At 47.9% G+C, this 26,708-nt stretch overlaps 1 protein-coding gene across 2 annotated transcripts in view; it reads left to right on the top strand.

Annotated features, from left to right (window-relative positions):
- The window catches only part of PTCH1 (patched 1), a 68,603-nt gene that overhangs the window by 35,799 nt on the left and 6,096 nt on the right, over positions 1-26,708 (top strand). For both annotated transcript variants that reach the window (XM_075549795.1, XM_075549794.1), the window contains exons 6-21: positions 861-1,059; positions 1,380-1,501; positions 2,368-2,515; positions 3,388-3,519; positions 3,908-4,063; positions 4,665-4,763; positions 4,913-5,038; positions 7,932-8,050; positions 8,593-8,995; positions 9,356-9,665; positions 14,252-14,394; positions 16,362-16,545; positions 18,136-18,416; positions 20,195-20,332; positions 23,076-23,218; positions 26,150-26,249. In XM_075549795.1, the coding sequence (XP_075405910.1) occupies positions 861-1,059; positions 1,380-1,501; positions 2,368-2,515; positions 3,388-3,519; positions 3,908-4,063; positions 4,665-4,763; positions 4,913-5,038; positions 7,932-8,050; positions 8,593-8,995; positions 9,356-9,665; positions 14,252-14,394; positions 16,362-16,545; positions 18,136-18,416; positions 20,195-20,332; positions 23,076-23,218; positions 26,150-26,249 (2,803 nt within the window). The remainder of the gene's footprint in view (positions 1-860; positions 1,060-1,379; positions 1,502-2,367; positions 2,516-3,387; positions 3,520-3,907; positions 4,064-4,664; positions 4,764-4,912; positions 5,039-7,931; positions 8,051-8,592; positions 8,996-9,355; positions 9,666-14,251; positions 14,395-16,361; positions 16,546-18,135; positions 18,417-20,194; positions 20,333-23,075; positions 23,219-26,149; positions 26,250-26,708) is intronic.

The raw sequence follows: 26,708 nt of genomic DNA, 5'->3' as shown, positions 1-26,708 counted from the left end.
ATAGGGTTGCTTCTGGGCATATCAGTTGGATCTTATATGGACTGCATCATTTAAAGAATAATTGTTCATCGGTGTAGATGTTTTTAGTTAATTATGCACAAGTTGGTGCCTGGGCTATTGTTTCTGTGCATATCTGCAAAAGCAATCTGGAGTGGCCATGCCTGACCTTCGGTGTACAGCGTGCGATGGGAAATGAGGGGTTGTGTGTTTGCTGGTTGGGAGACTCTGAAGAATGACTTCAGCCTGGCTAAGCAGCGCCAGTGTGGTTTGAACCACACAACAGGCAGCCAAAAGCCCTTCGGGTCTGTCAACAGGACAGATTCCAAAGTGAGTGTGGGGGGGAAGTGGCCTTGATGGTAGTGATGGCAGGGGGCGTGCTTGGTTGATTGCCAGGCTGTCAGAGGGAGCTCATAAGCACAGGATTATTAAAAGTAATAGAGATCAAATATTTTGATTGATGACATTTGCAAAGCATCTATTAGGCTGACGAGTGCTAATTTGACACTGCAACCTCCTCCTCACTCCACCTCCTCTCCTTTCAATTTTGGATATCAGTCTTTTGCTTAGAAGCATCCGTTGGCAACATGTAATTAGACATTAAATACCATTACTACAATAATTAATAAATGCAAGCAAAGATTCATTCATTCTTTGGTTTATGTAGAAGTCAGAATATCTCCTGACATGATGCTTACAGGCAGATCTCCTCACCCCGAACACTTATTTTCTTAGGCTAGCGTTCCAGCATTAACATATTACCAGCACGCCTCATGCAATGCAGATCGATAAGCAGGCTTTTATTTTTTAGTAAGAGCTTGGAAGCTCTTTTTCATTGTTTCGTCTCTTAATTTCTTTTGCAGAGGCAAGCCTCCTTTGCGGTGGACCAACTTTGACCCTTTGGAATTCCTAGAAGAGTTAAAGAAAATAAACTACCAAGTGGACAGCTGGGAGGAAATGCTGAATAAGGCTGAAGTTGGTCATGGTTATATGGACCGCCCCTGCCTCAATCCTGCTGATCCAGACTGCCCTGCCACTGCCCCCAACAAAAATTCTAGCAGAGTAAGTGACAATCATCCAGTCTTTCCGAAGAGACAAAGAGGGGAGCGTTTTTCCTTCTCTACCCCCTCCTTCCTTAAACCCATTTTTAGTTCTCTTTAATATTTCCACTTTTAAGATTTTGTTCTCAACGGTTTTTTTGGTTATGGAACTCAGTTTGTATCTCGATCTAAATTTTGCGGCAAGGTTTGCCATACACCTCTCATTAGCCTTGTTATTAATGTTCCCTGTCTAACAAACAAGTCCTTAATGTACTGGATTTTAACAAGGCATGTGACCTGCCTACTAATTCCTGTAATTATGTGGCTGTCTTTTTATTTTAGCCTCTTGATATGGCCCTCGTTTTGAATGGTGGGTGTCACGGACTGTCCAGAAAGTACATGCACTGGCAGGAGGAGCTGATTGTGGGCGGCACAGTCAGGAACGGCTCCGGAAAGCTGGTCAGGTAATCGCACACAGAGAGTGAAATCTGGGTGCTCCCCTTGTCCTGCTATCCCCAGAAACCGCTTCCATTCTGACGTCTGCAAGTGTATTTGGATGCAGACTCAACCGTTGTCCTAGCTAGCCTGGTGCAATAGCATATTAGAAGGCCAAGCCAGCTGGGGTGGGGGTGGGGGGGACACTTTGTGGGGAATATTTTTAAAGATGGATTTGTAGTTTTCAGCAAGTTTGAAGTTTCTGAGCAGGCTTTTAAAAGATTGGTCCATTGTGTAGGAAATTGGGGCACGTGTAAAAGCAAGCTTCATGTCAAGTGGGCAAGGGCCATTAGTCAAAGCCTACCTTCCAGAGCTCAGTTACGTGGGCCCAGGACAGTCCTCTTCTGTCAGAGAGAGAGAGACCAAGACCTAATTGCTAAGCAAGAGTTGACCCTCTGAGCCAACGTCAAGCATCTAGTCTGTGATGCTCCCTTGGGAAAGCCATCGGCTGGGATTTCTGCACAAGCAACTGTGCCTCACTGCGCCTGGTATATCTGAACAGACCATCTACTCTTCTACCCTTCCTGGTTCACAGAATCAAAACTGAGAAAGGAAATTGCCTATTAATTTAATTTTGGGGTATCTCTGTAAGAGGTTTGTAAGGTTACACCTTTAATATGGTGTATCAGGCTATTAAACAAAATCACCACCCAGGCCCCATTTTAATGGAAACATGTGCTCAAATAGACGACAAGAATTTCTTCCAGTGAGTTGCGGGGCGCGGGGGGTGGAGGGAGATGGAGGATGCTCTGGGCAGATATGCCCACCCCCTTCATGAAAACTGCTTCCTGGGAATGTTTATGCTGTGCCTTCCTGCCCCCTAATCCCTTCACAGTGCCCACGCCCTGCAGACTATGTTTCAGTTAATGACCCCGAAGCAAATGTACGAGCACTTCAAGGGGTATGAGTACGTCTCACACATCAACTGGAATGAGGACAAGGCTGCGACCATCCTCGAAGCCTGGCAGAGGACATACGTGGAGGTAAATTCTTAATGCCTGGAATCCGGGTACACACTCTTAAGTCAACCAACACTACAGGTTAATGGTCTTTTTAAAACATTGTCTTTCGTTTTGCTTTGCTTCCCCATTGGAGTGTATTTTCAAAACGGAAAATTCTGGGGACTTCATGGAGTGTTTTTTGTCTGTTTTCCTTTCTTTGATATTGAAAATCTTGGGATAATGCTTATGCTGTGAAAGCCTGTCCAAGAGACACTAATTCTAATTGAGTTGCCATAAAACATGGGTTAGCAGCCAATTGTGAACTTTGGAGCAAAGGCATAACAGTGTTTGGGAAACACAAGGCCAAGAAGGAGACCAGGTGTCTGGAGCACATTAGCAAGGACTAGCATCTGTTCACAGCTGCAGGCTCTGGTAGGTCATGTGATAGGAGCTGGCCTTTGTTTCCCAAAGCAGTGACCTCTACCGAGCTCTGCATGTGACCTTTTAAACGTGGCTAGTAAGTGGGGGTGGGGTGGGGGCAGGGAGGTGCTATGGCGGAGTGTCAGTAAGAATGGGTTTCTTTGGAATAGAGGAGAGCCAAAACAGTAGTAGACTTATGAAGAGACTAGCAGCCTTAGCATTAATTAAATAAAATAAAGCAATCGGAGGGACCAGCAATTACCCTCTCCTGACAGCGTTCTCACTGATTAGCTATAGGCTTCATGACCCAGGGTCATTTTCCATTGGTCCAAGTTGGAACCCCACCCCCTCCCCTCCCCCCCCCTACCCAGTGTGCTTTTTTTTCTTTCCTATGCATCATGAACGGCGGGGGGTGGGGTGGGGTAGCTTCTTGGCTTGAGGTCCATGCCTTTCCTCGTTCTGTTGCGGAATTGACCTTTTTATTGTGATCCCAGGTGGTCCATCAGAGCGTCCCTCAAAACTCCTCTCAGAAGGTGCTTTCCTTTACCACGACCACCCTGGATGACATCCTCCAGTCCTTCTCGGACGTCAGCGTCATCCGGGTGGCCAGCGGCTACTTACTGATGGTAAAAACAGTTGCCCATCCAGGGTTGGTTTGTTTCCCTGGTTTGATTTTTTTAATTTTATTTTAAGTTTTTTTTTTTTTTTTTACCTTCCCGTGACTACTTTGCTTTTTAACTTCTCTTAACCTACACTTGCATTTGAGACAGAGTTTGTCAGCTTCATAACGGTTCCAAAAGTGGTCCTGTGAAGCGTTTTTTTCTCCCATTTGTGACTCTCCCATCATTTTGTGTGACATCCGTAGTGTACACTGTTGTTAGTGTGGGGTTCATTGCGCTCTACTTTTGAGTTGGGGTGAGGGGTGGGGGGAAACATTAGAATCATTACACATGCTAATGTTTGGCCTTTTGTTCTATGTCGTCCCCCCCCCCACCCCTGTGGTTCTGCTTGCAGCTTGCCTACGCCTGTTTAACCATGCTGCGCTGGGACTGCTCCAAGTCGCAGGGCGCCGTGGGGCTGGCTGGCGTCCTGTTGGTTGCTCTGTCCGTTGCTGCAGGATTGGGCCTGTGCTCACTGATCGGGATTTCCTTTAACGCTGCAACAACTCAGGTACCGAAGGAACCATTCCTCCACTGTTGGTTTGCAAACGCCTTCCTCTCCAGGGCTCCGCGGAAGCACCCGTCCATCCGCCTTAGGCCGCGGCACTTAAATTAAGTCTTCACCGTCAGTTGCCTCGGGTTGGGATGCTGCTGATATTTGGGGCAGTGGACAGGTCCAGGTGGGCTAGTTTCTTGGCAGAAATGCTTCACCCTTCGTTAAAGCCTTGGTTCACATAGAGCAGGGGCTTCTAAAACCTGATTGCTAGGACCCAGCCTCGCTTGGGGTTTCTAATTCACTGGACTGGGGCTGGGTCTGAGGAACTGCGTGTCTAGCAAGTTCCATGGAGCCGGGGCCTGTGCTCTGGAGACGCACTGTGTGAGATGAGCTAGGTTCTTTCTTGTCTAGGTGTGCTAGGAAATTGGGATACGTGGTCCTTGGAAATTAGCAGGAGCAAGGCCTCCTGACGATTGCACCCACTAGACGTTAGGTAACTACCAAATTAAAGTATGTTGTAGGTTGCTCTTTTGGCGGCCACCAAGGGTGCTGGTGGCACTGGGATTCGTGAAATGAGGCCCCACGTCTAATGCTCCGGTCCTCTGTTTGCGCTCAGGTTCTCCCCTTCCTCGCTCTCGGCGTCGGCGTGGATGACGTTTTCCTCCTGGCACATGCCTTTAGTGAAACAGGACAAAATAAAAGAATCCCTTTTGAGGTAACAGGAAAACAAAAGAAGAAAGCTTGGGAACAATGTCCTCGTTCCCCCAGTCTCCTTGCATCTTTTTGAGCCACTCCCTCGGGTTGGGCGCCGCCACAGGGACCCTGCTCTTTGCAGGTCTAAGCGCTGTGGCTTTTCCTTCCTAGGACAGGACCGGGGAATGTCTCAAGCGCACGGGAGCCAGTGTGGCCCTCACATCTATCAGCAACGTCACGGCTTTCTTTATGGCCGCCTTGATTCCAATCCCTGCTCTGCGGGCCTTCTCCCTCCAGGTAAGTTTCCTCCACTGAATCTAGTGGTTGTGAGCACCAGGTTTCTCATCCCAGGTCTACCTTTTCTCCACGATGGGCTTCACTTACTGTGGCCATAAGGCAAAGTAGCTTCGGAGCGCTGTTAAAATGGGGAGTGCTACTGAAAGCGATAAGCAGATCCCTCCTCCTTGTCAAGCCATGTAGCCCACGCCTCTGTTAGGGGTATAGACTTACCCTTTATGTCACTGTGAGTTGCCCTTAGCTCTGACTCACGGTGGCCCCGCCTGTCTCTGCTCCATCATCACCATCACTGCTGGTCGCAACTAGGTTTTCAAAGGCAGAGGGCTCGTTTTCTAGCTGGGTCATACTCTCTGATGATCCGTGAGGGCTTCACTGGTCAACCGTCAGCCATAGCTAAGCAGACCTTTCTTCTCATGTGTGCCTGAGTGACCCCGCTGGGTTTTGCACCGCCAGGGGGGAAGCTTCTGCTGTGGTGGACCTATAGGGGAAGCCTCCCCTCTCCTCCCACAGAAAGGTCACTGCTTTCCACCCGCGCACCTTGAGGTTGGCGGCCCAAGGAGTAGCCACTCGGCCCCGGCTCCTCACTGCTGGAGAAGGACACTACGCTCCAGTGGAAGGCTAGTGGAAAAGAGGGAATTCCTCAGTGAGATGGGTTGACACCACGGCAGATATATTTATGTTCATAACATCACCGATAGTAAGATATTAATTACTGCTGTACCGTTATCTTGGAAGAGAGTCTGCACAAAAGAAGCCTTTGGTGAGATTGATCGATAGGCTCCTAATGACAGGCTCAATGACGAGAATAACTGGGAGGTTGGCACAGGACCAGGCAGGCACCTCGCAACACCACACCCTTTTTAATGCCCTTATCCTTCAGATTCGAAGGGGACTTTCAAGAATTTGTCGGGAAAATCCAGTATCTTTTTGATTCCGTTTTCCCATAGACTTTTTGCAGATCCCCAGTTTAGGAGATCTTGGCATCGAGAAGTTGGTCCAGAGTCTTTGCATAGTGGGACCCTCTCCCCTGCCTGCCTCTTTCGCTTTTCCCCTCCGTGGCTATCTCCTAGTCTTTATCTCTCTGTCTCACGTGCCTGTTTTTCTTCCTGTCTCTTATTTTCTCCTCCTCTTCCCTAGTACAAACTGACGATTCATCGAGACAAGCTCTCCTTTAACGATTCCTCTGGGAAACGCAGCCCAGTACGTTCTCCCCGGGTGAGCACCAGACTGGGCTCAATGAGTACTGTTGGGTTTGCTTCGTATCCCAAACCATTGGAGAGTCACTGTCGTAAACTGTACCCGCCATTTCCACGAGACCTCATTCATTCACTCATTCAGCACTGGTTTATCGCAGTGTCCTGGCTCATCTTCTCTGTGTGAAAAGAAAGAAAAGGTAATCAGAAGGAAAAAGGGAGTAGTGGGTTTTGCGTAGCTAGGAGAATGGGGCTCGTGGTTCTCCTTCCTTCCTTCCTTCCTTCCTTCCTTCCTTCCTTCCTTCCTTCCTTCCTTCCTTCCTTCCTTCAGTGACAGCCATTGTTAGGCACAAATCTGCTGTTGTGGCTGCAGTTCTCCTTGAGTGCCTACCAAGCTGGCAGCCTTCGCCAGCCTCTCATTATAAACCATGTTTGCTTGTGGTCACCCATAGATCATCATGCGCTTCAGCAGCAAGTTACCATGTTGCTTACATTTTCGATAAGACAATTTGCAAGGTAGATGAAGAATATGGGTTCGTTTTGAGGTGGAGACTCTTGGTTATTCTGTGGTTCCATAGCCTTCCCAGGGAATCAGTGCTGGCAGCGCTCTTTCCAGGACCGGGCTTATCGTCATTGCATGCTGAACATACATGTCCAATGACTGCCAAAAGCCCTGTGCAAAGTTTCCCTCCTTGATTGGTTCAGTACCGTTGCTGGCCATTTCTCCCTCACCCTGCCATATATTGTTGGAACTAAATAGTTCTCTGCAACATCTCACACGACTTTAAATGGTATTTTAAATGTTCAAAAATCATGATGATTTCTTGACTATCAAGCAATCCAGTGTTCATTTTTCTGTGTTCTTTCCATGTCCCCCCAGCCCCACCCCCGCCCCGACCGGGAGAGGCCTTCCCACTGTCTTCTGTTGACTCCTATTAACAGGCTGATCTTGTAATTTTTACCAGACCAGCAGGAGACGTGCCAAAGCACTGCAGCTTCTCGCCCTGTGTTTATTCTAGGTTACGGAGTGACTTTTGGATCCGCGTACTATAATCACACTCAGGAATGTCTGTCCTGCTAGTTGTCCTTGACCTTTTATGTTCCAGTGCTCACACACACCACAGTTGACTCCTGAGGCTATACTGGAATGTGCCTGTTAAAAACCTCAGGGACATGTTTGCAATTTTACGTCATGTTTTAAAGGTGGCATTTTGATATCCTCGGTCCACTTTAGACAGATGTTTTCTAAGTGGCCAGCCAGGGCCACGTGGACTCTTAAGAAATGCTCTGACAGAAAAACCTCGCAGGTAACTTCGCTTGTTGTGCCCCTGTAGATGGATCTGGTTTGCTTAGGTTCCAGGTTTGTGGTTGGTACGGTGCTGAAGCTCCCGGCTGCTCACCCACCAGCAGCTCCCCAGAAGGCAAGAGGTGATGGGCGCTCCTGTAAGGATGAAAGCCAGGGCCCCACGAGGGGAGTCCGTCCTGTCCTTTAGGCTCCCCCGGAGTCAAACAACAGCACACGCCAACAGCTGCAGCCCAGTGATGTCTCGGCGATGGAATTAGGGGGAAATGATGGTTTAAGTCCTCCAGGAGGAAGGTGGGGGGCAGGGTGAGATGTTTGAAAGCCTCTTTCTGTTCAGTGCAAATCTCTGATGAGGGGGACTTGCACGGGTGGCCTAACTGGGCTCGTCTCCTCCTAGGCGGCCGTAGTGGTGGTGGTCAATTTTGCCATGGTCCTGCTCATTTTCCCTGCAATTCTCAGCATGGATTTGTATCGCCGAGAGGACAGGAGATTGGATATTTTCTGCTGCTTCACAAGGTACACGATCAGGCTGCCTCCCTCAGTGCCCTTGGAAGGGAATCTAAGGACAGGGTTTCCATGAGTGTGGTGGAGGTCCTGGAGATAGGAAAGCGCTTCCTGAGGCTGTGTGTGCACAACGGAATTCTTCCTTCCCTCCTTTACCTGAACAGCCTCACAACCCTCCAGGGTCCTGATAGAAAAGAGAATTCCTTCTCTTTCGGGTATTGTTGGTGGTTGGAAGCGTGTCATCTTTCCAGATTAGCACAGAGCAAGGATTAAAGATTACTCATCTAGAAAGAAATGTACGTTGAGTATAATTTTTAGGAATTAGATATTGAAGGATTCATCCACATAGAACCTGTTTTGGCAACCAAACTTGAACTAAACCATCCACTGGCCTCCTTGGACTCCCTCGTGTCCAGATAAACCAGGTGGTGGTTGTGGGCTTCAGTGATTATGTTCCTCTGAGTCAGAGATTGGGAAAGTGGCTGTGACCTGCTTGTGGGGAAAAGGAGAGTACTGTGTCCCTGTTTCAGTGTCCTCTTGCTTTCCTTCTCCAGCCCCTGCGTCAGCAGAGTGATTCAGGTAGAGCCGCAGGCCTACACGGAGACGCATGAGAACGCCCACTACAGCCCCCCGCCACCTTATAGCAGCCACAACTTTGCCCACGAGACACAGATTACCATGCAGTCCACAGTCCAGCTCCGCACAGAGTACGACCCCCACACGCACGTGTACTACACCACTGCAGAACCACGCTCAGAGATCTCGGTGCAGCCTGTATCAGTGACCCAGGACACCCTCAGCTGCCAGAGCCCGGAGAGCACCAGCTCCACCAGAGACCTGCTGTCCCAGTTCTCCGACTCCAGCCTGCACTGCCTCGAGCCCCCCTGTGCCAAGTGGACACTCTCCTCTTTTGCTGAGAAGCACTATGCGCCTTTCCTCTTGAAACCCAAAGCCAAGGTAACTACCAAAAAGAAGAACCATGAAGTCAAAACTTTCAGGACTCCAATATAGTCACTCCCCTGCGTGCATGGGGGCCTTTGAATGAGCGTGTCTTGCATTGTAGTGAATCTCTGCAGCAATCGCTTCTATGCATTTAAGCCAACTTCCTCTGTTTAAACATTTTAGTGATCTCGTTTAAAAATGTAACTCCTATGAGTTGTATGGATTTCTCTCTGGCAGAATGACCCCTACACATTAAATCTGGGCTGGTGTGGCAACAGAAAAAAAAAAGTGAGATATAGACAAAGCAGTCCATCTTCCCGAAAGAAGCGCCGATTGTATCCTCTGGGTCTGATCTGGTACCTTATTCTCTTGCAGGTCATGGTCATCTTCCTTTTCTTGGGCTTGCTAGGGGTCAGCCTTTATGGGACCACCCGGGTGAGAGATGGGCTGGACCTTACAGACATTGTGCCCCGGGAAACCAGAGAGTACGACTTCATTGCTGCACAGTTCAGATACTTCTCTTTCTACAACATGTACATAGTAACCCAGAAGGCAGACTACCCCAACGCCCAGCACTTGCTCTACGACCTTCACAAGAGTTTTAGCTCTGTCAAGTACGTCATGTTAGAAGAAAATAAACAGCTTCCCAAGATGTGGCTGCACTACTTCCGAGACTGGCTCCAAGGTGAGGAGCTGTGGGAGGTGGGGTGTCCTTTGCAGACAATCTTTGCTTTGTCTCGTGTGTGTTCTGCGTCTACAAGTTGTCTTCGCTCCCTTTTTCGTTTTACATGATCACATCGCGCTGACATGTTGCATGGGCTCCTGCTTCAAATGCTTATGTAGACTTTCTGCAGTGACCACCACCCCCCAAAAAAGAAAGAAAGAAATCCTCGGCTTTTACCTGTAAAATGATGCAAATACTAAGTGACTTAGAGGCACTTCTGTACGAATTTATGAATAAACATTGGGAAATGAGAAAGTATGTTATAAGACATTGAGTCAAATGCTTTTAGTGTGCTGTTTTGGGTGGTGGCTAATTTAGTTACCAAGTGAAATCAAAGTATTGATTGAATGTCTGGGCTGATTCACTGCCAAATTACAGCTTGCTACACAAGTAGATTTTGGATAATCTGTGGATATGATTTAAAATCCCATATTTGACCGTATTTTCATGTGGCATCTGAAGTAAACCTATAAACGCTTAGTCCCATTTCACATTTCATAAATAATCGATTTCTGCTTTAGAGTACCCTTTTTGCCCCCCTTTCTTTTTATTACTTAATCTTAGAAACATTTCTAGGAAGTATTAGCCAAGGGGGGGGGCGTATTCAGTGATTTTCAAGAACAGCTGTTCGTTCATTCTGTGTTGACACATGCAAAGTGAAGAATCCAGACAATCTAAGCAAAAATGCTTTTACTGAAATACCCAAAGAATTATGTCCCTCAAAAGTTTTCAGCTTCAGCTATCCAAATGATTGTCTAAACTTCCCACTTAATTAAGCTTGTTTAAACAGAGGCTTACGTGCCTGTTTTTGGTCCTAAGTCAGTCCTCTTGTATGTATGTCAAGATTAAGCAGCCAGTCTCCTGTGTATTGCATGAAATGGTAAACAACTGAGATTCATTCTCTGCAGTCGCTGGCCTTGACTGGTGTTACAAGAAGTTTGTTTTATTTAGGAGAAGGGTAAAGAGAACAATATTGGTGCAGTATTATTTTTGTCACATGCTCATGAGATTAAATTTAAGTTTGCTTCAGGTTTTAATTCATACAGTAGTTTTGAAAGCAAGACTTTTTAGGTAATTGTCACATTTGAGAGATACCCTGCTTTTCATCACCCCCCCAACCTCCGCCCCCACCCCCGCCCCATGACCAAAGACATGCAAATAGCTTGCCACCAATGACAAAGAGATTGGCTGTGCCCTGCCCGCGTCTGAGCCCAGGAGGGTTACGGGAGAATGTGTTCCAATGTTGCTTTAGCCTCTCTTTGGGATGCTCAGTATAGCATGTTAGGCAGAGCTTGGGAAAGAAGTATTGTCTTTCTCTAGGCAGCGCCAAGAGGTAACCTTTTCTATAGAGTATTATAAATTATCTTTATGCTTCCATCCGTTTAAAGACTTAAAGCAGCTGGACTTGAGATTCTTTTTAAAAGGTATATTTGAATCATGCTTTGGTTGCTAAATGAGCAGCACCCACCCAGACCAAGTAGACCCTTTGTCACTAATGACCAAGGCAAGGTTGCAGCTGGCCCTGGGATACTCTATTGAGTCTCACCCTTCCTATAGCCAGGGAAGCGCTTTACAAAGAATGACCAAATATGGATTTGCTGTTCTGTGCGTCATGTACACACGGGGCTCATTGATATTTCACACTAAGCCATGCAGCTACAATTTAGATTGGTATTTTCTTTTTAGGATACCATCTCGGCGGGCAGTTTGCAGTTTGCGGATGGTTGATTTTATCTAGTTCAGCGCATTTTGCTAGGAAATATTAGTAGTACAAGTTCCTTATAATGAGAAAAATTCTAGCTAAACATGTATGTTAGGATATAACGTGCTAGAGTGGGCCCAAAGTCAAAGGAAGTGTGTTTTACATCCAGGATTGTGTATTCACAGTAAGTTAGGCATTTAGATTGTAACCACCTTAGCAGTTCGAATCCCCCAGCCACTCCAGGGGAGGAAGATAAGGTTTTCTGCTCCCGGTAAGGAGTCAGAATCAGTTTGGCTGTGAGTCAGAATCAACTCAATGGCAGCGAGTTTGGCATTTGGAATAGACCAAACATTGTTACTTGATGTTTTCAGTAGTCAGTAAATATACGCATTCTGAAGAGACTTACCTTTGTGAAGACAACTAGTGTGTCGCACTCCTTTTGAACTACCCCAGCTATGTGAAAGGCTGCCAAGCGTGGATGATGAGTTAAACCAAATTGCCAGCAAGATTGACTTTCTCTGAAAATTCCTTAATCTTTCACTCACAGCAGAGGACCCCGAAAGTCTTAGTATGTTGCACGTGTGTGTGTGTGTGTGTGTGTGTGTTAAAACTGTACTCCAGAGTCATGGGAACCCCTATTTCCTAGGAAATGTCATGTGGTACCTGAGTTCTTCTCACCTTAATCATACCTTCTGCCTGGCACCCCACTGAGTTCAGGCAAGTGCAGTGCAAGGAAGGGCTCGGCTGACTCAGCAAGCAAGCTGACTGGCTTCAAAGCTTAGTTCTTAAACTTGTGGCCAGGTGCCTTCTTGAGTTACTGAGCCTTTCCAAGGGCTTCGTTCACTCATCTGTAAAGTGGGACCGGTATCACCCAAGTAAGAAAAGCCCAAGTATTCAAGGAAGTGGGAGCCATGCAGGATGATCACCCAACCAAGAAGGAAAGGGTTAAAGTACCTGTCCCAGAGCGGCCACTCCTTGGGGTGGGGAGGGGGGGTTGTAGTGGTATTTGTCCTCTCCTGTTTAGTTTTTTCACCAAGGGGGGGGGGAAGGGGGCTTTAGGTAATAAAATAATATCTGTTCAATGCAGCTTGTGGTGTGCATATGTCCCCCTTGTCTTAGAGTTGGGGCTCAGCCCTCCTTGGTGGTCTCCTCCTCCTCCCCTCCCCTCCCCCACACTGGCCCTGTAACAGGGCCCTCTCTCACCACCAAGCCCAGGGTCCTCATCCCAAATTGTTCACGTAAAAACAATGCCCGCAGCTATGTCAGAAAGTGGCTTTCTTTTTCTTTCCTTTTTTTTTTTTTTTTTTTTGAGTGAGGAGAAAGGGGGCCAAGCTTTCCCTGCTTCAAACCCTGAGAGCTAAAAGCTTGAGTACACCATCCTAACCAGACTGTTAGTCCCCTTTTTCTTGTCCTTCAACTCAGACTCAGATGAAATAAACCCTCTCCCCTCTATAGGCCTTCTCCATTCTTAACTGAACGTGCCTAACCGGTGTATGTACAGCTTTGTTCAGAAGATGTGGTTTCCTGAGCTGCTGGGGCTCCCAGTTCGTCTTGGGAGGTGGCTGGGGAGAGGGGGGAGGGGAGGGGGTGTCAGGAGAGTGTGCAAACCAGCCAGCGCTCAGACCCTAAGGCCGGGTTACCGGGCCATGTTTTCTCTTCCAACATGCTTATCTCTTTACAGCTGTAGCCAAGCCATGGGGCTGTAAGGATGGTTTTGATTACAGAGGCCAAGCCAGCTGTGTGTGGTGGGCTGCGGGCTCGCCCATCCCCCAAGCCTAGAAAGCTCTTTCCCTTCCCCTCCCTGGCTTGTGGTTTGTCATCTGTTCTCACAGAGCCTCCTTGTATTGGCCTGTGGCTTCCTGTTCTCAATCCGATCCAAATTTACCCTGTGAGGTATTTCCCGGTGCGCACACAGACGCACAGTATCCCACCCCACCCCCAGCCCCCACTCACTGGGGCCTTCCGAGGAAGGGTGGCGGAGAGGAGAGTGAAGAGGTGTTGGCCGAGATCTTTACACAACCTGGCAGCAGATCCCACAGCTTGTGTTAGCTCCACAAGTCAAACAGATGGAACAAATTGACAGAACCGTGTTCGCTCACCCTGCGCTCCAGAAACAGCTGCGTTGCTGTTTGAAGTGAGAAGGTTTAATGTGCCCCCCCCCCCCCAATCTGAGTAAAATTCCTGGTTCCGTTGAAGAACCCGTGGCTAAGCACCCTACAGTGGCATGAAACAGTTAAGGAGCACCCTGTGTGTCTTCGTCCTCTCTCTCTTTCTCTCTCTCTCTCTCTCTCTCTCTCTCTCTCTCTCTCTCTCTCTCTCTCTCTCTCTCTCTCACTTTTGGAATGATCATGAAGGAAAAAGGGGGGAAACTTGGTTTTAAGATGAAATGTACCAATTCTTTCTTAGAAATATGCTCACACACATATACAATCAATCTCTCCTCTCTCTCTCTCTCTCTCTCTCTCTCTCTCTCTCTGTCTCTCCCTCCCTCCCTCCTTCCCTCCCTCCATCATTCTCAGCAATAATTATTAGAAGCCTGAAGTGCTTTAAAAAAATTTTTTTTTAAACTGCCATCAAGGCAATGCCAACTCCAGGCCCACCTCTGTGGGGTCTCGGAGTCTATCAAGGTTTCTTCAGCAGACAGCCTCCTCTTTCTTCCCAAGAGTGAGTACCTGGTGGGAGAAGGTCCGTAGCTTACCCCAGGGCACGGGGGTGCCGCACTCAGGAAGCAGAGGTCGAACACGCTGTTTGGACTGGTGTTCTGCACACTGCCCACACTGCCCTCAGCCCCTCCCTGGGACCAGGCGTTGTAATGCATTGCACACTTTTGCCTTTTGTTTTCTAGGGCTCCAAGATGCATTTGACAGTGACTGGGAGACAGGGAAAATCATGCCCAACAATTACAAAAATGGATCAGATGATGGAGTCCTCGCATACAAACTCCTGGTGCAGACTGGCAGCCGTGATAAACCTATCGACATCAGTCAGGTACGCACAGTGCTGTGCTCCCCAGGAGCTCCCCGAATGACTGTGCAGCAGAGTATTGGGGGTGGGGTGGGCAGAGGGCGAGACTTGCAGTCCCCCCTGGCCTGAGAGGTTTGTAGGAAGAATGTTAAGTTGGCACTACTTCGGCCCCTCACACCAGCCAGCAGTGTGGCCTCCAGCAACCGAGTCAGCCTCGGTTCCCTGCTCTGTCCGGTGAGGGTGAGAAAGCCCCGGCCTTCAGAATGACGGTCGGAATCAAATGTAGTTGAGACAATGAATGTTGGAAGGACTGTGTCCTATGGTTGTCTTTCAAGTCCTGGTACGTCCGTCTTATTGGTTTTATATTCGAATTTGGGGTGGGTGGGTTTATTGGGTAGCAGTCATTTGGGGTGAACGGATGGGAATTGGGCAAGGGTTCATCATTTGCTGGGGAAGGTACTGATGTCCAAGGAGTGGAGGGAAATTGCTGTACGTGAATGAAGTCAAAGGAAATGCAGATCCCAGGCCTGCGGGCAGACTAACTCAGTCCAGGAGACAGAGCGGCTTCTATATGGTAACATTCTCCAACACTCTAGATCTCCTCTGTGACACTGGGATGTTGGCGCTCTCGTCTCCTTCCTGGGATGTTGGCGCTCTCGTCTCCTTCCTGGGATGTTGGAGTGTTTGGATATTTTGCATGCATCCCATACTTAATCCTGCCAGCTTCCACAGGTCCTACTCCTTCTGCTCTTGTGGCTTCCTTGTTCCCCTTTAGGCAAAAATCCTTCAGTCCATCTTCTCCCCGGATCTTTTTGTTGTTCTCCTCTTTGGGGGTTTACCCGGTCCCTTGTTCAGAGTTATTATGCAGTGTGGAGCTCTGTGCTTTAGAGTTGCCATCCGCTGTCGGGTTTGACAATGCTGGCCAAAGGGTTGGTTCTGAGAGCCCAGGTCCGCCATGGAGCAGACATGATCGGGCCAGGCCTCTCTGAGGAGCGTGTCCTCTGCCTGGGAGGCAGCAAGTGTGCTATGCCCTCGGAGGTTTCCAGCTGCATTGTGTGACCCCAAAGATGCCTTGAAGACACACAGTTGTTCCCTGTCCTGTGCATTCAATGAATCCAGACCCCTGAAAATTGAGTTTGGCTGCTCTCCTCCATGCACTCTGTCCCTCTATTCGTTCTCTGTTAACTTCTGTCTCTGGTGGTTTTTATTTTGTTAAAATAGACCAAAAGCTTTGGAGGGAGGCCTGAATCTAAAATAAACAGAATATATGCATACACACCCGGGTATGGATAGAACCTGGGTTTTTTGTTGGGTTTTTTTGGTGTGTTTTTCCTCCTAAGCAAAGCCCACTGGGCCCACTGTAGAGAGGGTATATTTGGCGTATTTCCTGCCCGATATGACCATCTCTCAGAAATCAGATTTCCGACGGGACCGTGGTTACACACCAGTCTCTTCCACTTTCTGGCGATGGGCATTTTTTGAATACACAGGTCATAGGAGGCAAGTGTTAGCGAAATTTATACAGATGTTGTTTTATTTTTATAGCTCTCCCCCATTTAATGGGTGGCATTTCACTCAGTGTTAACAACAGAGGTTAACTGCACACAGGCGTGTATGGGGATTCTTGCCAGGTCTGCCCCCACCCCTGTTCCCCTCCTTTAAATATGTCGCTCCAGATTGTCCCTCTCCATCTTGGCTGCAGACGGTTTTTTAGCATTCGGATTTCATTGGTTCCGTCAATTCCTGAGCCATCTGCAGGATCGTGTGTTTGTTATAAACACATCGATGATGTGGCATCGTCTGATAGGTGCAGCTTGAAAGAAATCAAAGGTGTTCTGATGGGATTGTCCACACTTTCCAAGAGCGGGCATTCTGTCCTTTGGGGCCAATACTGGCGCGCAGCTCTGCTTTTCTCTCGAGGCAACACTGGGCCGTCGCCACCCCTGCCCCCAGCCCCCGTCTGAAAGGCCTCTGTTTTTCTCCGTTTGCAGTTGACTAAACAGCGCCTGGTGGACGCAGATGGCATCATTAATCCAAGCGCGTTCTACATCTACCTGACTGCTTGGGTCAGCAATGACCCCGTGGCTTACGCCGCCTCCCAGGCCAACATCCGGCCCCACCGGCCTGAATGGGTCCACGACAAAGCTGACTACATGCCCGAAACCAGGCTGCGAAGTGAGTAGCCCTCCACCCGGGGCGGGGGCCGCCGAGCCCTCTCTCCTCTGGCAACAGCCCGGTGACACTGTCCAGGGTTCACGCGTCTAAACAGAACAATGTATTTCCTTTAGCTGAAAACTCGGGGAGACCGATGAGGGTGTGTAATGGAATACAACCTTGTGCTCTATCACTTTGAGAAATAAGCGTCTCTGGTTTCCACCTGGTGCTTCAGCATGAAGGCGATGTTCGCCAGGAAGGGCTCCTCGGTGCCAGCTGTTCCTGTGAGCGCCGGGGAAGACTCTGGCCGAGGGTCGTCTTCCATCACAGCGTTGATCGCAGGGAGTAGATGTTTATCTTAACTTTGTCAGCTCTGGCATTGAAGGGATTTTTGGCAAGTCGGGCCATTCCTGCAAGCCGCCGAGCAACTGTATTCGGTCAGAGCTGTTTGAAGCAGAACAGAAAAGTCTGTCCACAGTAAAGGGTCCTCATCCATTTCCCACCGTGCACGTCGTTTGCAATTACGTGGGCGACGTTTGTAGCTTATAGTTCGCATGCTAGGCCCCGGGACGGGGCGACGTGAGAAGAGAGGCTGGCCTTTTGTAAACGTGGTTGAAGAGCAAGGGAGTTGGGCTCACTGTATCTAAACCCCAGAGCCTTGTGGCAAGCAGCCAAGGCTGGTCTTAATGAAAATTTATAGTTGAGATTATAATAGGGCAAATCATGTTTAGCAAGTCAACTGAATGACCCCAGAGGTCGGAACACACAGCGGCACCAACTATACACGTTTGTTGTGAGGACTTCTTCGCATTGCATTAGAAAAGAAGCTCAGGGGTGGGGGACGGGGGGCGGTAAGTGTGTTGGATCACTAAAAGGATAAGAAAGTTAAGCATTTTCCCCAGTAAAAGCATGACTCCCGCGTTATTTTACTCCCGTAAGTGATTGAGCAAAACCGTTGAGACTTAGTATTTTCACATGTGTCCATTGCATTAAAAAAAAAAGGCTTCCACAACTTAATTTTGAGGCTGTTTAGAACTTGGACAAAGAGTGACTGCTTCATTGAAAAATATGCAGACCGTGGGCTCCCAAGGCCGCCCCACTCAAAAATAAGGAAAGTTTAAAAGAGGTTAATTGTTGTGGAATGTGTTTTAAACCATTAATTACAGTGATAAAGAACCCAGAGGGTATCGTTGTCGGTAGGTATTATTTGCCCTCTAGTTTAGGAGGGGCATCAGTTGACTTCCTTGCAAAATCGAATTTCTCTTTCATTGTAATTATGGAGTACCTGGGACATTGGTTTGTAAAAAGGAACAAAAACCTGGTATGACTCAGGATAGAAATTTGTCCCAACTATCACACACCTGAGTGGTAAAAATGTTTAGCCTGCGCCGCTGACCCAAAGCTGGGCAGCTCAAGTCTGTTCACAAGTAGAAGAATGGTCTGGCAATCTATTTCTGAAAAACAAAGCAGCCATTGAAAAACCCCCGTGTAGCGCAGTCCTACTCTGACTACCGCGGTAGCTGTCCCTGGTGGCCCATCCCTAACTGGCTGTGCCTGGCAAGGGTCCCTTTCACCTCAGGCCTCCCCGCTGATTGCTCTCCCTCTGTTCAGTCCCCGCAGCAGAACCCATTGAATATGCTCAGTTCCCTTTCTACCTCAACGGCTTGCGGGACACCTCGGACTTTGTGGAAGCGATTGAGAAAGTCAGAACTATCTGTAACAACTACACCAGCCTGGGGGTCTCCAGCTACCCCAACGGCTACCCCTTCCTCTTCTGGGAGCAGTACATCGGACTTCGCCACTGGCTCCTGCTGTCTATCAGCGTGGTGTTGGCCTGCACCTTTCTCGTGTGTGCCGTCTTCCTCCTGAACCCCTGGACTGCCGGCATCATTGTGAGTTGATTCGAAGGGTCTCGGTGGAAGTCAAATTCCTTTCGGCATAGCTCTTTCTGTAGCCGGGACATTTTGTTTATGTCTGGGCCTCTCGAGGCGGGGGCGGTCGGGGGGGGGGGGGGGGATAGATTGCATCATCCACAATGTATTTCTTCTCCTTGAGGTAGTGAGCTTTATGGGGGAGGCAGAGCCCTTAATGGCCTTAATCTTGGGGCCCCTCTCTGACCGCTTAAAATTTCTGTGGAAGATAGGAGCTTTTTAAGCACACTTGCTGTAAGAGGACCGAACATTTATTGCAGCATTCAAAAGCACAACTTAACTCCTTTTTCGTTTTTTGTAATTCCAAAGTGTCATACATAGAAGATTCTTCTACATTTAACTTGGAGGGATCGTTGGAGGAGTGAGGATAGTAAGCAGTGTGGGCAAACAATGAGGTTGACTCCTGGGGACTACTATTGTTAACTCCCCCCCCCCCGCCCCCCCTCCACCCCTCGCCCAGGTTTCCTCTAGAAGAGAATATACTCAGATTTGCAGTTTCGTGGAAAGTCTATAAAATCACGGCAATGTTTAAATTCCATGAACTGTGGGATGGCCTTCCAAATGCCAAAAGTAGAAAAACAGAGAGCGGGGCTTGTTTCCACACTTGAACGTCAGGGCAGCAGGTACGGTAGAAAGTAAATGTTTAGTCTGCAGGCATTTCCATGCTGCTCCAGCGATCGATGCTCATCTTTCATTAACTGATTAAAAGAAAACAAAAGAGACTGCTCTTACCACCACCATCCCCTCCCCCACTCATTCCTAAGAAGGAAACCCTATTTTTTCCCCTTCTCTTCCAAAGTTTGTTTTACTCAAATTTCTCCCCTTTGGCCCAAGAACCCCAAAGTCTCCCCACACATTTTTACAAGGAAGATGAAAGACAAAAGAAGAGCTTCTCCTTGGCTTGAACTGGTTTTTTGTCCGCCCTGCTCCCCACCTTTCTTCAAAGGGAAGGGGCCCCTGTAACCTGACACGGATCAGCTGATGACAGCGTCTCTGTCCTCCTGCTTAGCTCGCTACCAAGTCATCTTCAGTGGGCTCCACACAAAAGCAAGAAAGACTACTTCTGCCTGAACCCACTTTGAGTCACTCCAGCCCATCAGCTTTCTTCAGGATGGTGGAGGGTGACGTAACCAAAAATAGGCATGTTTCCCCTCAGGAGTTGAAGGATGGTCCTTCCTGGTTTGGATCAAAGCAGAAGGACACCATCTTAGTTTAAACCGTATGCAAATTGTAGCTAGCCAGAAGCCCATGTTTCTTTCATCTTTCCAGCGACTGTCCTGGTTCATGTGCTTGACTGACGAATGAAGGGTCGTGGTTGAGCCCACCCGGAGACACCTCGGAACAAAGCCACCGAGAAGTTAGCTGCTGAAAACCTTTAGAGCGAAATTCTGCTTTGGGCCCACATGTTGGAGTTGATCTTTTTGATTGTTTTGTTTCTCTGTTGATTTCATTTGACTGTATTGCTTTCTAGAGAACATAGATTGGAAAATCCCTCTTTATTAGAGTACTACATTGTGCCTTCATGTCCTTACACCTTTGCAGCCTTACCATTGGCTCTGCCAATTGCCTTTCCTCTCAGGGTAGAGTTGAGTTAGAAAAAAGCAGAGATCGTTATGTTTGAGCCGTGGACCTTCCTCCCCTTGGAGCTACCAAACAGAGACCACGCCGGTTCTCTCATGCCCGCCCTGGTCAGTAGGTATCCTGGGGCCGGTTACTAAGCGCTGCACGTGTTCTTACAGGTCACCGTCCTGGCTCTGATGACGATCGAGCTCTTTGGCATGATGGGCCTCATTGGAATCAAGCTGAGTGCCGTGCCCGTGGTCATCTTGATTGCATCCGTGGGCATCGGAGTGGAATTCACTGTCCACGTTGCTTTGGTATGGGAGACGTTTGAAGCAAAAAAAAAAAAAAAACGTTACGGGAAATTAACATTGCCTGTCGCTCTTTCAGAATCCATGTGCGAGCCCTTTGATTTTCTTAATTGCAGGGAGCCCTCCTAACACATGTCACAGTGGAAAGGCTCCAGAATGCAGGAATTCACTGAGATTCGCTGGAATTTTGCGGGCTTCCTCTCTTTCCTGGGGAACCTAAGGAGAAGCGATGGAGGGGGAAGTAGCTGAGCCTTGTCAGCAGTCAGCAGTGTTGTTGGAAAGTGAGCCAGAGAGGACTTTAGTTATCGGTGGTGGTTTAGTGCGCGCACACGGACACACAATGTTTTAAACAGCCGTAACCCAGTGGGGACCGAACGAGGCCGCACTCCCAGGCCTGGTACGGCTGGTGTGTTTGGGAGTGAGGCTAGCTACAGGCCAAGCAGCAGCTGATGGCCTGACGAAAGGTGTAGGTGCGCCTTCTCTCCGAGGTGGCTCCTCCCAAGATGCTCCCCTAGCGCCAGGTTCAGTGCAGCAGGAAGTATGAGAACGGGTGCTGGTGCCAGTGAGCTGAGTCCTTTAGTTCTAGACTTAGGTCCACGCACACATTTGCTGTATATTAGTCTAGACCTAAAAACGCCATATTTTTGACAGCATCATTGTTGTTTCCTTTGCTGGGCTTCTATATTCTGAAGCCACTGTTATCTAGTCAATGCCAACTCATAGCAACCTTATAGGACAGAGTGTAAATCTTCTGCGGAAACCAGTAGCTTCCTCTTGCTCCCACAGAGCACCTGATGGTGTGACCCCACCCTTGCGTTTCGCAACCCAGCACACAGCCCATCGCCTCGCCAGAGTGCTTCGTGGCAGGGTGTAAATGTTCCGGCCACAGTGGTGTTCCTAACCTGTGTTCCAGGAGTTTCTTAAATGTAGGCACTTGATAACTATGTATTGGCTACATGGATGTTGATATTTGGAATGCCCTAACTAGTAATCTGGGCATTAGTTTAAAGTGAACTTGGACTAAGGTCGTTTAAGCCTCACTTTTCAGCCTTTAGCATAGGTTTTCTTTGGACACACGCTTACTTACACATCTGGCTCCATCTTCTCCCCTTTGTATTCCTTAGACAGGTTCATGAAAGACACTTTTCAGAACTATTGTCATACGACTTTGAGGAGATAAACTTTCGTTTTCAGAAGAAATATTTATTTTGTTGAAGATACATTTCTCCCACTATATACTTAAAAGTTAATAATATAGAAACAATATCCTCTGAAAATTTTAAGATGCTCAAATCATTTTCCTTCATTGAACCTGGGAGGGAAAACTCATGATCCTAATACCTTGTCTCCAAAAGTTTGGGGGGAGGAGTGGAGGAGTGCACATCTGTCAAGAACCTGCAAGTCAGCCCGATACGGATGCAAGCCACTTGGGCGGGAGGCGGGTAGGGGTCAGCTAGAATTGCAAACAAGAACCTTTTGGATTTTTCACAGTGGAGTTGTTTGCTGTCTATCTAGATCTGTGAGCCGAAAGGTTGTTTGAATATAAATACAGTGGGGTTTATTGCTGCCTCTGCTCATAGAAGATAAGTAAGTTTGTGGAACTTAAAGGGTTTGCTGGTCCATTCATGGTGATCCATTCATGGGCCATTTCTTGCTGCAACTGGAAACCCTTTCTGAGTGCTGGTGGCAAGAGTCCCAGCCACAGAGGGAATGCGGTGCTCTTCCACACCTCACGTAAGAATCCTGTTAAAGTGGCAGTTGCTCCTCTCAGAAAGTTTGAAAAGCAGAGAATAAACTTGATGAAGAAATCTTCGCTAAAAGATGTTAAGCAACCCCTGTGTCTCTGTCAGCTTGTTGTGTTTCAGTATTACGTGTTGTGTGTGATAGGAGGGTAAGCAAGACGTAAACCTCATGGTCTGAACATGGAACAAAATAGCATGGTCTCAAACCATCCTGGTACCTTAATTCCAAGAGGAAATGAGAATTGGGTTGACTTTTGTGTCTTTCCTCAATAGACACAATAAATATGTAAGTGGGGCCCATTTTAGGAGATTATGTTATAGACACATTGGAAGAGTCTATGTCATGGACAAGTATGGAGATTTGTAGCACGCACTGGTACACCTTATGTATTCACCTGTAAGGGAGCAGAACCACCGTGCCTGTGTCTGCAATAGCAAAGGAAGGGCTTCCTTTTGCCCTGTGCTGTACTGGAGTCCTGATTTGCTTTATGAGTAAAATAATAGACCCTAGAGGGTGCAGCCTCGGAACGCCGTGAGCGCTCAACACACCCCAGAGCAGCCTGAACTTTCACAAAAAGGAACAACTCCTGTCAGGGCCAACCCTCCCTGGTTTGGGGTCCTACTGTAGGACGAGGCAGGCTATAAAAATAAATAACTCACATGAAAATGGTCCTGAGGCTCACTCTTAAAACTGTCTGGCGTACCTGAACTACTCAGTAAAGATTTCATTGGGTTTTTACAGCAACCTTGACCTAGACGAACTGTAGACGTGTGCAGGAGGCAGGGATGTCCCCACCCATAGTTAGAATAGGCTTAATTCCAATTTACAGCCCTGTATTTTTTTTCCTTGTTAAACCTTGATGGTGGCTAGATGTCCTGCAAAGAACATTAGTGTGAACTCAATGACAAAAACGCTCATCTGGCAGCCATCTTTCACATTAAGGCGAAACTGGAGAGTTGACCATAAGAAATCCAGGTGTCTGATCATATGAATTCTCCTTCCCTAGGCCTTTCTCACGGCCATTGGTGATAAGAACCGCAGGGCGGTGCTTGCCCTAGAGCACATGTTTGCACCTGTTCTGGATGGTGCCGTGTCCACACTGCTCGGAGTCCTCATGCTTGCAGGGTCTGAATTTGATTTCATTGTCAGGTAAGCATAAGCCTGAGAGAAAACCGTTTCCTATCATTACTCACTGTGTGGCCCTTGTTATGTTTGTCCACAGTGTCCGGCAAACCTTCGTGGTAGTTCTTTGTGGCGTTTAACTCTGTGTTGCTCGTGTCCTGTTCCCCTTCGGTAGGAAGTAGAGCTATATCTTCATTTACCCTCTGCTTTCTTTTCAACTTACTGACTTGGGCTTATGGCTCGGAAGGCAGGCCAAATAGCATAAGGGTGGCATCTGACCTCCTGGGGGGGGGGGGTTAAGGCAATCAAGATTGACCTCAGCTGCCTATGGCTGATTCCTATGAGGCAGAGGAAGACAGGCCTCCACCCTCCAAACTTTTGACCAGTTCTGATTCCACCTACCCACCCCATGCTCAGCTACATTCAATAATTTGTTGCAGTGGCCATGCATCTCTCAGAGTAGGGTATATTTGGAAAGCAACTGGTTACAATTCCAGTTCAGGAATGACTCAGGATACAGTTCTTCAAGCAAGAATACTGCTTTTCATCTGTGCTCATTGGCATGCCTCTCTCTCCAGCTGTGGCCTCTCAGCCCCTTCAATCTGGTCCTCACCCTATCTAGAGAGTTCATCTAACAGGTTTTCCTGAGTTAGGTGCATATGTGTTTGTGCATATATTTGAGACAAAGTTTATTATTATAGAAAGGAGAACAACTTATTGGCTTTAGGGCAAAACCAGTTGGTCAGTTAGTTCCACATCATGAATACTCACTCGGCCTTCCTACAATACGTACCTCAGTTTGTGCACTGTGGTTTTGTTACAGGGTACCATGGTGAGGTGGAATAGCTTATAGGGTAGACGGCGCCTCTCAAGCTCTACTGTATTTATGAGACACCTGAGGCTCTCGTGCACACAAAATTTAGTAGACGGGGGTGCACGCAGAGTGGTGTATTTCTATCAATGTGGCATCCTCACAGTGATAAATTAACTAATTTATAATTCTTATCAGTGAATGCCAAATAATACATTTGCCTACTTGGATGAAGGTTTTCTTTTAAGCTCTGAATTTGGTTTTCTTTTTTATTTCCCAGTTGTGGTTTGTTTGCTTTTGTTGTAGTTGGTTTGTTTGTTTTCAGGAAATAGTGTTACTTATTCAGGATTTAAAAACCTTATGTCAAATAGAATGTATTCTGTGTTATTCATTTCCCATTCAACACAGAGACACTAAACACCCCTTGAGTGCCGTTTTGCATAGCAACAAGTAGCAAGGACATAGCCCTCCTCTCGTGTAGCTTTCTTACAGTCTCCTCGTGGGGAGAGACAAGTTTACAGCCGTCTTAAACCAGGGGTCACGCAGCAGGTGAGGGGATCTCGGAGGATCTTATCTGGTCTTGTGGGCGATGTTGTCTGAGCCGTAGAGAGCAGAACACTTCGGCAGAATTAGAAAAAGGAGGCGGGGAACTTGGGGACCAAGTTCTCTCATCTAACCGGTGACTGTTCCCTCCCAGAGAAGCGCTACCCATTTCTAGAGCTGGATGGAGACTCTGAGAGCGTCCTCTGGGTCGAGCGCATGAGCAGACATTGTATACACTAAGCCATCAGAAATGTAATTGCTTGGTTTATTCTGTAGCTGGATGGATGGGATGCAAATGTCTTCATGCCTGCTGTTGACATGTGTCTCAGCCTAAAGTTCTAGCAGTTTACATTAGAGCAGGCCATTGGCCGCCCAGTCTTAACTAATGCAGCTCAGAAGTCTCTGTGTTTACAATAGCCGTAAGGTCTTTGTATTTTATAGGGACCCTCTCTCCTTCCATCTAACAGCAAGGCGCACACAGACAGGGCCGAGCTGGCAGCCTGTTCCGTTTTATGATCAAGAGGACCATTAACAGATATTGTGGCCTCCTCCTTCCCAGAATCTCCAGTCTTTCCCCCATCCCAGCCCACTTCCATCCTCTTCGCCCTAAAATTCTTTAGTGGCAGGAAGGCCTTCTTGCTGGAAGTCCGTGTGCTCTCTCCAGCTGTGCAGGCTGCTGCGAAGGGAAGGCCGGGGGCCGGGCCAGCCCGCTGGGCCGGCAGGTTTACCTTGGTATTCATAGAGGACTCAGCCCTCAGCCCTCAATGGTGGGAAAACGGGCCCACTTGTGCACTTTCCTCTTCTTCCACGGTGCTGCGGGCTTTATGTTTGAATTGGCTGACGCAAAACAAGCGTATTCAGAGATGCTAAATTGTTCAACAAAAGATTAGCCCGAGAGCAGCCTGGCCATTGTGGAGCGCCCTCAGCCAGCACAATGCCTGCCCGGCCACAGAATGGGCAGCATTCTCTTTACAGAAAGCTGGTTCCTGTGTTCCCCAAAAAAGGTTGCAATTGGAGCTATTTGGTAAAACTGGAACTCACAGAATTCTAGGCAGCAAGTTGTGATTAATGAAAGCCCAGGGAGACCCTTACCTGATACGCCGGAGACTTAATTAGAGATTCTGCCCTAGATGCAGGCGCATTTCACAGTGGATTAGCTGCCTGCAGAAGTGGGCTTCTTTTCCTCCTGGGCTAAATTGTTTAAATTCTACACCCTTCACTTCATTTGTTTGCTTCTGCTGGGTTTTCATGCGAGGGGGCCCTCCGCTTTGTGTTTGTGCTCTCGGTCTGTGCGGCATTCAGCCTGCATTCCATATTTTTGTGTTTGTGTAACACATTCATAAATAACATTACATGCCATGAGACTTCAGCAAATTAACAAACTCAATTTTTCCCCCTTTCCCTCCATGAACTCACACTTTGAGTTGTGGAATGTAGTCCTCAAAGCCAGAAGGTTGAAAGAAAAAAAAAAGGATCATGTGTTGAATTTGAACGGTATTTGTAACAGCCTTTTCAGTGGTGTGGGTTTTGTCCAATTCTGCGTGTTTGGGGGCATGTGAAGGACAGCGTCATTCTGAGTTCTCTCTTGCCCTTTTATCTTCCAGGTATTTTTTTGCCGTCCTGGCGATCTTAACCATCCTGGGTGTTCTGAATGGATTGGTCCTGCTCCCAGTCCTTCTGTCCTTCTTTGGACCCTACCCTGAGGTCAGTAGAAACGGTGGTGTGGGGTAAAACCCACGGGCCACCTGGTTGCCATTGCCCCGCGTCACTCTAAATTTAGATATTTGGGCACAGGCGGGTTTGCTGCTTGTTTACCTTCTCAGTGGACCTCGCGTGGAGTGCAACTTTGCCTCTCCACCTGCGCCCGTCGCGGGGCTGCTGTTCTGGATCTGTTGCTTTTTAAAACCCATTGATTGGCGCCTTGAGTCTTGGAGACGAAAAAACTAGGGGGCTTCAAAGAGTACAGGGGAAAAATTAAAATATAAGATAGTGGAATTACTCCACAAATTTGGTGGAGCCCCATCATACGTGATACACTTTCCAGTCCAGATGGATACCGGGCTTGCACAGATTAAAAAGTGCACACCCTGCCTTTTCAGTGTCTGCAAGCAAAGAGCAATTATTTCCCCTGATGGGGGAGGTGTCTCCAGAGCTGTGCCAGGG

The sequence above is a fragment of the Tenrec ecaudatus genome, chromosome 5, assembly GCF_050624435.1.
Source record: "Tenrec ecaudatus isolate mTenEca1 chromosome 5, mTenEca1.hap1, whole genome shotgun sequence".
Classification (NCBI taxonomy): Eukaryota; Metazoa; Chordata; class Mammalia; order Afrosoricida; family Tenrecidae; genus Tenrec; species Tenrec ecaudatus.
Note: the sequence above shows the minus strand (reverse complement) of the source record. Positions and strands in the feature narration are given on the sequence as shown.